This window comes from Microcaecilia unicolor, chromosome 5 (genome assembly GCF_901765095.1).
Source record: "Microcaecilia unicolor chromosome 5, aMicUni1.1, whole genome shotgun sequence".
Classification (NCBI taxonomy): domain Eukaryota; kingdom Metazoa; phylum Chordata; class Amphibia; order Gymnophiona; family Siphonopidae; genus Microcaecilia; species Microcaecilia unicolor.
The window spans coordinates 9,041,070-9,052,212 of record NC_044035.1 but is presented as its reverse complement, the minus strand read 5'-3'; the positions used below and the strand labels follow the sequence as shown (position 1 = coordinate 9,052,212).

At 45.1% G+C, this 11,143-nt stretch overlaps 1 protein-coding gene across 1 annotated transcript in view; it reads right to left on the bottom strand.

The window, feature by feature from the left end:
* LOC115471039 (shootin-1-like) overlaps positions 1-11,143 on the bottom strand; it is a 162,012-nt gene that overhangs the window by 38,229 nt on the left and 112,640 nt on the right. Inside the window, exons 7-9 of the mRNA XM_030204707.1 lie at positions 7,295-7,376; positions 5,505-5,599; positions 3,845-3,991 (exon numbers count right to left, since the gene is read on the bottom strand). Coding sequence (XP_030060567.1) covers positions 3,845-3,991; positions 5,505-5,599; positions 7,295-7,376 — 324 coding nt within the window. The remainder of the gene's footprint in view (positions 1-3,844; positions 3,992-5,504; positions 5,600-7,294; positions 7,377-11,143) is intronic.

Below are 11,143 nucleotides of genomic sequence, written 5' to 3'. Positions count from 1 at the left end.
GAGAGGGTCATCGGCAGGGGGGTCCAGGGCCAAGTCTACGGGGGCCCAGGCCCCCGTGGCCCCATGTAGCTACGCCACTGCCGCACTCAGCTCTAGTTGAACCCACCGGTGCCCCTCTGGCTCCACCCACTTTGCAGCCATCAATGAGAGATGATGGGCTGGGAGCAAAAATTTTGCACCTCTCCACATTCGCAAACTGTGCAGCTGTACCACTTGCTTAGCCCTTGGTACGGTGTCACTCAGACAGGCACATGGAAAAAGAGCACCTCTAGTTTTGCATGGGTGTTCCTAGGAGCAGTGGGGGGCGATTCGCCCTAGGTGCACGCTGCAAGGGGATTCAGGGAGCAGCTGTGCGACTGTCAGCTCCACCGGTTCCCTGCTCCCTTTGACGTTACTTCCTGTTCCTGGGCAAGGAGCCAACAGAGCCGACAGCTGCGTGACTGCTCCCTGCACCCCCAGGAGGCAGTGCACTGGGGAGGGGTGAAGACAATGCACCAGGGAGATGGAGGTGAAGCACCGGGGGGGGGGGGGGGTGCAGCAGCGATCCACCCCAGGTGGCAGCCACCACAGGAATGCAACTGCCTAGGAGTGTAGTTTAGGTAAAGCAGAGCTGCGATTTACATGTGCATTTTTATTGAAGCCCCACCCAGTGCATCTCAGGATGCACCAGGCAGGGCACCACCATTTTGAAGGCGGAGCCCAAGGAGGAGGCAGTGCTACTCCCTCCTCCCTTCTAAAGGTATGAGGAGGTTGGGGGCACTAGGCTACCAGGGCGGGTGGGACTAGGGTTGCCCACTGAGTCACCAAGGACAGTTTTTTGGTGTCAGGGGGAGGGGGGGGGGGGAGGAAGAATGCCACTGGGCTAGCAGGAAAATTTATCAAGGGGAGGTTAGGGGGGCTGGAAGTTCCTTGCGTGTGTGTGTGGGGGGGGGGGGGGGGGACCTCCTGTTTGACAGGACTGGGCTTTTTTTTTTTTGACAGCCCACAGCTGTGAAACAACTTCTGTGGGAGGACTGTGCCTTGGGCGCATGCCTATGTATGCCCATGATCAGAGCTAATAACGCGCATACATTTGCAAGATATTAGTTTTGATCATCCAGGCTTTAATTCCCCGCCTGTGATCATCGGCCTGTGAGTGCTGGAGGAGAAAGTGTCAATGATTATCCGTTTGTCTTCCTCTGAACTGCCCTGATCACAGTGATGTTCTCATGAAACCTCCCCACTTTCTAACAATCGGCCCTAGTGATGTCCAACATTCTGTTTTCTAGGATTTATGAACTGCTTAATCCCAATAGGTGCAAAGCGATGGACAATCATAGACCATAACTAATACAGAACAACAAATAGTACAATACGAACTAATCAAAAGCTATAACAAGCTCTACTTACAAGCACATAAAGGAAGTCTGTTCCATATCAAACCAATCTGATACACAAGAGAGCTATCAAAAACTTTCTTAAAACATACACCTTGGAAACCTAATAGATGACGATCGATCATTTGAGATCTTTTCCTAGGATCTGGCAGTAAAATTAACTCTGTTAAACATAAAGGTACCTGACCTAAAATTATTTTATGCACAAAACATGCCACCTTTACTCTGGCTTGAAAAGTGTAGTTCCATCAGTAACAGAGTGGCTCTCTCTCAAACTTCTACAGCCATAAATCAGTTTAGCAGCAGGATTTTGTATGAGTTGAATTTTAAAACTCCACAGAAAAAGTAGAAGAAATGTAATTCAATAGTAAAAGAAAGACTCACTAGTAAGAAAATATGATAAGGTTGCAGCTGTCTGTACTCTCTCTGCTGAAGTTCTGCCAAGTCCTGGCTAACTTTCTGTATTGTTCGTTTTTTATTTATTTATATTTTTTATTTAACACATTTATACCCCACATTTTCCCACCAGTTGCAGGCACAATGTGGCTTACACAATAACACGGGTAGGCTACAGTTCAGTATAATATCATTAAACAATGTCATAGTAAAAAAAATTAATCGTAAACGTATCGTCTAAAACAACAAAAATAATAAAAGATAATGGAAAAAAAACATTAGAGTCCATAAATTTTGCTGAACAGATAATAAACTAAGTAACGTCTGGATGGTACGCCTTCTTGAACAGGGTGGTCTTCAATAATTTCCTGAAGTTTAGATGATTGTGAGTTGATTTTAGGAGTTAAGGCAGTGCATTCCATAGCTGAGTTCCTATGAAGGAGAAGCTTGATGCGTGGGTAGATTTGTATTTGAGGCCATTGCAATCTGGATAATGTAAAATTAAATAGGATCGGGAAAGACTGGAACTATTTCTGGGTGGTAGATCAATTAGATTTAACACGTATCCAGGAACTACACCATAGATGATCCTATGAATCAAGGTGCAAATTTTAAAGGCAATATATTCCTTGATGGGAAGCCAATGTAATTTTTCTCGAAGGGGCTTGGCAGGTTTGAATTTAGATTTTCCAAAGATGTTAACTCTTTTTATTAACAGTTCTCATGTTAGCAAAATACAAGTGAAAACAACAGTCCAGTGCATATTTTTTTTTTATTACATTTGTACCCCGTGCTTTCCCACTCATGGCAGGCTCAATGCAGCAGGCAATGGAGGGTTAAGTGACTTGCCCAGAGTCAAGGAGCTGCCCAGAGTCACAAGGAGCTGCCTGTGCCGGGAATCGAACTCAGTTCCTCAGTTCCCCAGGACCAAAGTCCACCACCCTAACCACTAGGCCACTCCTCCACTCCACTTTAGAATAAGATTTATCATACAAACTCCCCCTCCCCTAACCCCCACCCCAACTTGCTGTCTGACACTGACTGAAATGACACTGGCTGACACTGACTGAAATGACGTGAAGTAAAGCTATCCAGCTATCTGCTGTACTACATTCAACACAAGTTTGCTCCAGAGAGATTCAGGATTATATCTGTACAACAGACAGAGTACTGAGAAGGTAAGTCTGTTCCTGAATCATAGGCACAGCCCATCCTCACGCTGACAAGACAGGAAACCCAGGACTAGCTCTTAGACTGACATAGGGTTACCATATTTTGTCCCCCAAAAAGGAGGACATGCCCCACCCACACCACACACCCTACCCCACCCCGTCACATTTTCCCCTCCCTCCTGTCACACACCCCATCACCCTCCCTCCCTGTCACCCCCCTCCCCTTACCTTACTACTGCCCTGGTGGTCTAGTGACCTCTTCGGAGCAGGAAAGAGCTCCCTCTTTCCTGCCTGGAGCGCTGCCCTGCATGCATCCTTCCTTTTGCTGATCTCGGCGCCGATTCAAAATGGCTGCCAAGAGTTGAAGTGACCTCGCGAGACTTCAACTCTCAGCGGCCATATTGAATCGGCGCCGAGATCACCAACAGGAAGGATGCATGCAGGGCAGCGCTTCGGGTACGAAAGAGGGGGCTCTTTCCTGCCCCGAAGGCGGAAGAGGTCACTAGACCACCAGGGCAGTAGTAAGTAAGGGGAGGGGAGGCTAGCAATCTGCCCGTTTGTCCAAATTTCTGGACAAACGGGCAGGCTGACGAGCAGGCCGTCCTATAGGGCGGCCCCACCCACCAGCCTGCCCATCCTATAGGATGGCCCGCCCACAAGCCTGCCTGTTTGTCCAGAAATCCGGACAAACGGGCAGATTGGCAAAACCCACCCGGTTGCCCGGACATGTCCTTAAAAAGAGGACATTTCCGGGTAAATCCGGACATACGGTAACCCTAGTCTGACAGGATAAGGGGAGTCCATCAGTAAGGTCCACACCCCAAGCACAATTTAGCAGCCCTGAACGTTGTTGATGTGGAGGCTGATTTTTCAGTGCAGCTGTCCATCCCTGCACCTTACCATAAGCTGGTGCCGAATCCGCTCTTCTTCCAGTTTCTGACTCAGTTTGGCATTTTCGTCTAAAGCTTTCAGGAGCTGCTGTTCCGGTGCTGCGTTCAGCAGCAAAAGCTGGCTTTGTCTTTTCAGTTTGTTCTGCTCGATAAACATCTGTTTAAAAAAAAAAAAAGACAGTTGATATAGACCAGCCCATAAGTTGATTCACATGAGCTTCCCTCCGCCACCCCCCCCCCCCCAATCTTTTTGACCCCTAAGCATCTCTGCTATGCCCTCTCTGGTCCGCCATTTTGATTGTGAAGGGCGCTGTCTCATTTCAACCCTTTGGGAGCATATATCTGGAATGGAAAGAGGATCAACATAATCTTTCAGACAACTTTGACAATGTTCTGATGGTAGCAAAGAGTGGCCAAGGCAGAGAGTAGGAAAGGTAGGCTCTTCCAAACCAACCGGAGACGGCATATGTAGAAAATCAAATCTTTTATTCAATTGAAAAAACTGTCACACACTTGACAGTTTTTTCAATTGAATAAAAGATTTGATTTTCTACATACGCCGTCTCCGGTTGGTTTGGAAGAGCCTACCTTTCCTACTCTCTGCCTTGTGCATTTTTCTGCGTAGGATTTCAGTGTACCTCCACCCTTGTGGTGGTTTTTTCCCTTCCTTAGCAAAGAGTGGCCAGCAGGGCTGTATTGAAGATGTCTATCCCCATAGGCAGAACTGAAGAGAGATGGAAGAAGAAGGTTTTTCCTCCCAGAGATTAGAGAACACAACCCAACTCTAGGTCTTCGGGGAGTGGTTTGTGTTGGTCACGTAAAAAACAAAACAGGAACTCTTGTACATCTATTGTTGGAATGTCCTCATCGTATAATGTTTTGGTCAGATATCTGGGGAATATTGAAAGAGATTTTTAGTTTCCATGAATCTTTTTCACCCAAATATGTAATCTGGAAATCTATTTGCATCTCATTTCTCTTTCCAGAAAAAGATAAGTTATTGTTTGACTTCTTGGTCTCAGTTGCATTGAAACTGATCATCTCGCACTGGAAGGACAATTCTCCAGTGAACGTGGTTTGGTGGATCTGGATTCTACTGTACAAAAAATACGAGCAGTCGGTCGTAAATTCTATTCTAGGACATAAAACTGGTCTTCAAAAATGGAAATCATAAGACCTTTTTCTTTCAACTACGGCCTGCCATTAGGTCTTGGACTCAGCTTTGTGTACTTTATTGTGTTCTACTATTTTTCTGTTTTTGCTGTATTTTTAAAATCTAATTAAAAAAAAAAAGACAACTCTAAATCAAGCAGAATCAGGCCCTGTTTAGCCCAGGTATTTGCTGCTTTCAACATTCTTCAAGAAGCTGGCAAAGTGAACAAAACAAAAAGTAGAGGGAATGAGGAGACCCTCAATGCAACGGTTGCACACGTGCAAAACGTTACACTAGTTCCGAGATCTGGAAGTGCTGCTCCATCTTGGCACTGTTGGAAGATGGCACTCACTGGTGTTTCTGATTCAGTCTACTGATGAGAATAAATCTTGCCAGAGCTTCCCAGGGTCTACCACAAAGTAGAGGAGCAAATACCCCACTTTATTCTTCTCCCGTCTCTCTGTTCGACACACTGACTCCTCTGCCTCTCTGGGCTGCTGTGAACAGTAGTGCTCACCTCCTGTGCGACGGACTCTGCTTTCTTCCGCAGGTCTTTCTCCAATGCCAGGTTCACCTGCAGCTCTTCATACTCCTCCACAGCCAAGACGGACACTATAAAAGGAGAAAGTTGCTTTACTCGTTAATATCCCGATCACTAGATTTTCAGAAGTGTTTTTTCACCAGGCAATTAGGTAAACAAATTTTAAACAGGGCCATAAGATATAAAATTACCTTACTTGTGTTTTCCTACTAAGTACAGTGAGGGAACTATAAATTGATGGCTTACAACGTTTGGGAAGCTTGCCGGGTGCCCTTGGCCTGGATTGGCCGCTGTCGTGGACAGGATGTTGGGCTCGATGGACCCTTGGTCTTTTCCCAGTGCGGCATTACTTATGTACTTATGTAAATATTTTAATGATCATTTAAATTGTAACAGAAAAAAAATTGGTGGCCGATATAGCTCACGTCAAAGAAAGAACAGAGAGTCGGGGATGGACACTCGGTTTTTCCCAACAAATGAAGGCAAGCTGAAGAAAAAGTTTATTCTGTTGTCATCAATCCCATATGGTTAGAAACCATACAACATGCACCAAGAGGTTTGCCGAAAAAGACTAGACACAGGTCCATGTTTCGGCAAGAACGTCTGAGTCAGGAGCCGTAACATCTGAAAGACCTTGGGAAAACACTTATAAACACCTCTAAAGCGGTACAAGATTCTCGTGTATTCATGCAGGTGCACAAGGAAAGATATGCTTATTCACATGAGTCCACGAGAATCTCGTACCATTTTAGAGGCACTTATAAGTGTTTGCCCAAGATCTTTCAGATGTTAAGGCTCCTGACCCAAGTCAAGTCTTTATTGGCAAACCTCATGGTGCATGTTGCATGGTTTCTAACCATATGGGATTGATGACATCAGAATACATTTTTTCTTCAAACTTTAGAACTGCCTTATTTTGTTGGAAAGGCTGCATGCAAGAGGGAACTAGACCACAGACCGATACACGACAATCTTTCTGTACAGGGCATAGGACTTTCCTTCACCTCTGTGTAATTTGGAGACAGACTAGGATAAGCCTGACTTTCTCCACGCCTAACATTTAGACCCACATGAGCCCTTTTCAGAAGAGGGCCATGTGCATTTGTTTGTGCTAAGCTGAATATGAATAAAGACAATACACTGGTGATTACCTATGTCCTTGAGCCTTTTCTTCTGCATTAAAATCAATGCTGCACTCTTACCATTAAGGAAAGAAACTTGCACAGTCAGCCTATCCCAAACCACTTGGGCAGTAAGAAAATAATCATGTTACTTATTTCCAAAGAAGGAATGCAGGAGACCTAAGTACATAAGCATTGCCATGCTGTGACAGACCAAGGGTCCATCGAGCCCAGCACCCTGCCACCGACAGCGGCCAAAAGAACAAGCAATTTGTCCTGCCCATCCTAGAAATACTGTATTATTCCCTCGTCCATTCAATAACATTCTATGGCTTTTTCCTCCAGGAAGCCGTCCAACCCTTTTTTGAAGTCCGCTAAGTTAAGCGCCTTAACCACCTTTTCCGGCAGCGAATTCCAGAGTTTAACTACGCGTTGAGTGAAGAAACATTTCCTCCGATTCGTTTTAAATTGACCACACTGCAGCTTCATCGCATGCCCCCTTGTCCTAGTATTTTTGGACAGCGTAAACAGACGCTCCACATCGACCCGTTCCATTCCACTCATTATCTTATAGATCTCTATCATATCTCCCCTCAGCCGCCTTTTCTCATAAGCACAGTGAACTTCTGGGGCAGGTGGCAGTACCTCGATTACATTTCTCCAGGAGTTTTCGCTGTTCTAGGACTTCAGACGTCAGAATACCATTGTCCTGGGTTACTTTATTCACCTGGAAACAAAACCCACAAAGACAGACACTGAATCCAATGGAACTGTGCAGCCCTCTAATGGAATTACATCTCTTATTTTAGTGTGCTGGTGAAAGATTCCAGCTGGAAAATGCTGCAGCCTTATTTATCTATACATGGTGTACAACACAAGCTGTGGAAACAATGCAAAGTGTGTGCACGCACACATACACAATACTTCAAAGAAAAAATACAGCACAGGGAGCATGCAAATGGCCTAGCTATAAAGTTAAGACCTATAACGGTACAGGCAATGACATTGCTTGTACTTATGTGCAGCGGTTGAGTTTGGGCAGTGCTTGGATGGAGTTTGCAAGTGCATTATTAAATAGGCTAATTTATGTGCATGCTTAAATAATCCAGATGCAAATGCCCATGCCCGCAATGTACGCTGAATTTTTGCAGTTTATAGCAGTACTTGGAGTAGCCTAGTGGTTAGTGCAGCGGACTTTGATCCTGGGGAGCTAGGTTCAATTCCCACTGCATCTCCTTGTGACACTGGGCAAGTCACTTAACCCTCCATTGCCCCTGGTATAAAATAACTACCTGAATATATGTAAACCGCTTTGAATGTAGTTGCAAAAAAACCACAGAAAGGCAATATATCAAGTCGAATTTCCCTTTCCCTATTTGAGATTCTACATGGAAAGTTGCTACTATTTGAGATTCTGGAATGTTGCTACTATTTGAGATTCTACATGGAATGTTAATGTTGCTATTCCACTAGCAACATTCTCAGTAGAAGCCTGCCCTTGCAGATCAGCAACGCAGCCGCGCAGGCTTCTGTTTCTGTGAGTCTGACATCCTGCACGTACAGACTCACAGAAACAGAAGCCTGCGCGGCCACATTGCTGATCTGCAAGGGCAGGCTTCTACATGGAACATTGCTAGTGGAGGAGTAGCCTAGTGGTTAGTGCAGCAGACTCTGATTCTGGGGAACTGGGTTCGATTCCCACTGCAGCTCCTTGTGACTCTGGGCAAGTCACTTAACCCTCCATTGCCCCAGGTACAAATAAGGATCTGTATATCCTATGTAAATCGCTTTGAATGTAGTTGCAAAAACCACAGAAAGGCGGTATATTAAGTCCCATTCCCTTTCCCCCTTATTTTATAAAATACTGCATAAGTAGGTGCTTACTTACCCTTAAACTAAACGACCCTCATACTGTCCCATCAGAGAACAGAAAGAGCACAAGGCAGCAGCTGTGGAAGTATCCTGCACACATGATTATACAACAGAGACCAACATAGTGATGCAAGGGTCTAAGTCTTGCCATTTAGTTACTGACTTCCAGAGAGAGACTGCGGACTCCATTGTCAATACCATAGACAGCTGATCATGGATGTCACACAATGCAGTGAAGCGGTCTCACAAAAGACTCACCATGTTAGCCACTTTCAGAGCTGGGATTCATTGTACTTGTCTGTTGTAGAGAGTCCATCAAAGCACAAAATTACTACTACTACTATTTAGCATTTCTATAGTGCTACAAAGCGTACACAGCGCTGCACAAACATAGAAGACAGTCCCTGCTAAAAGAGCTTACAATCTAGTAGACAAAATATAAAGCAAACAAATCAATTAATGTGTAGAGGAAAGAGGAGAGGAGGGTAGGTGGAGGCTTTAGATTGTAAGCTCCTTTGAGCAGGGACTGTCCTTCTTTGTTAATTTGTACAACGCTGCGTAACCCTAGTAGCACTCTAGAAATGTTAAGTAGTAGTAGTATTCCACTAGCAACATTCCATCTAGAAGGCTGTGCAGGACGTCAGACTCCGAAAGGAGCAGCTTTGAACAGCACGGACTCCGGAGGACGAAAAAGAACTTTAAAAGAACTCGGCTCAGCTGGCGGGGGTTGGGGGGGGTTGGGATCCCCCGCCAGCCGAAGGAATAGTTTTAAAGGCAGCGGCAGGAGGAAGTGGACCTCGGCTGGTGGGGGTTGGGGTCCCCCGCCAGCAAAGGTAGGTGATGGCGGCAGGGGAGTCCAGGGCAAAATCTGTGGGGGCCCAGGCCCCCGTGGCCCCATGCAGATACGCCCCTGGGAGAGGGGTAGTATGAGTAAAGCGACCCTGGCGGAAGACGAGACGGGCAGCAGAGTTTTGAACCGACTGGAGAGGGGAGAGGTGACTAAGTGGGAGGCCAGCAAGAAGCAGATTGCAGCAGTCCAAACGAGAGGTGACAAGGGTGTGGATGAGGGTTTTGGTAGAGTGCTCAGAAAGAAAGGGGCAGATTTTACGGATGTTGTAAAGAAAGAAACCGACAGGTCTTGGCGATCTGCTGGTTATGAGCAGAGAAGGAGAGAGAAGAGTCAAAGATAACCCCAAGGTTTCGAGCTGAGGAGACAGGGGGAATGAGAGAGCCATCAACAGAAATAGAAAACGGGGGGAGCGGGGAGATATACAGAAAGAGAGGCCAGTGTACCGTGAGCACAGTACACATGCCAGGGAACTTTTCACATGAAAGTGCGACGGCAGTTCTAAGCCATGGCGGAATTTCAACACAGTCCAAGAAACAGAAGCGGTACCAGGAGCCTTCAAAAGCGGGACAGGTCCTTTAATTGTAGGAATCTTGTACATCAATCTTTCATCACTGACCCGACACGGGCCGTGTTTCAGCGCACAGCGCCTGCATCAGGGGTCCATGTTAAAAAAAAAAAAAAAAATCAAAATGCAATTCATATACTGTAAACCTAATGTCAACGGCTGTAGGTACAGTGAGTGCACCTTTAACTACGTAGGCAATGTTAATTTGAAATAAGTATGAATTTTAAATTTTTGAGCAGCCATTGACATTCTACGATTAGTATTACCAACGTGATTGGAGGAGCGCTCAAGGTGAATGTGCTCTTTTTAATGATATCTGGTAAAGACAGGAGCCCAGATTTTAAATAAGATTTTACGGCCGATGGATTTCTTTTATCAGCTTATTACAATAATATCCATTTTATAAGCCCCGACCTTTACTACTTCTTATCTTTTATGACTTGTACGTTATCTTGAAGGAACAAGGTCCCGGCTGTTGTGTACTCAGATTATAGCTGGTTTTCTTACACCTAACAACAAAAGATTGAATCCCGACTTTTGTAATTTCTCTGCAAATCATTTCCAGTGTACCACTATTATCTAAAGTATTTTTGCGTTTCTTGTTCTCGTTGCTTTATTAGAACCATGGCACTTTTGCAATCGTACGTTTGTTGTTTACATTCATTATAATTAGTATCGTGCATCATTACTCATTTTTTTTTTTAATAAAGTATTTTTATTAAGTGAAAAAAATCTCAAATTACATACAAGAATTGCCAACTCTGTTCATTTGCTTCTTATAGCGTTACAGATTCTTGATTGCTGCTGAATGCTCAACTAGCTGGATTATCTAATCTAGGACATTATACCACTACCGCTGCCCCCCCTCCCTTCCCTCCCCCCTCTTGGCTGAGCTGACCATCATTTATATATTGTTCATATGGCTGCCACATTTTCCGAAAGAAGTCCATTTTACCCCTTCTCAATGCAGTTAGTTTTGACATCTGGTACAAGTATCCCACTTTGCGGAATACCGTGCTCATGTCTGGCAGACTCGGCTGTTTCCAGGCTCTTGCTATTGCTAACTTTGCTGCCACCATATATTGCGTCGCCAACTTATGATAAATCATTTTAATCCCTGTGGGAGGAAAATGCAGTAGGCAGTGCTCTATCTTACATGGATATACCCATTGCAGTACCGTGTTGACCTGGGCCATCATTTCTTTCC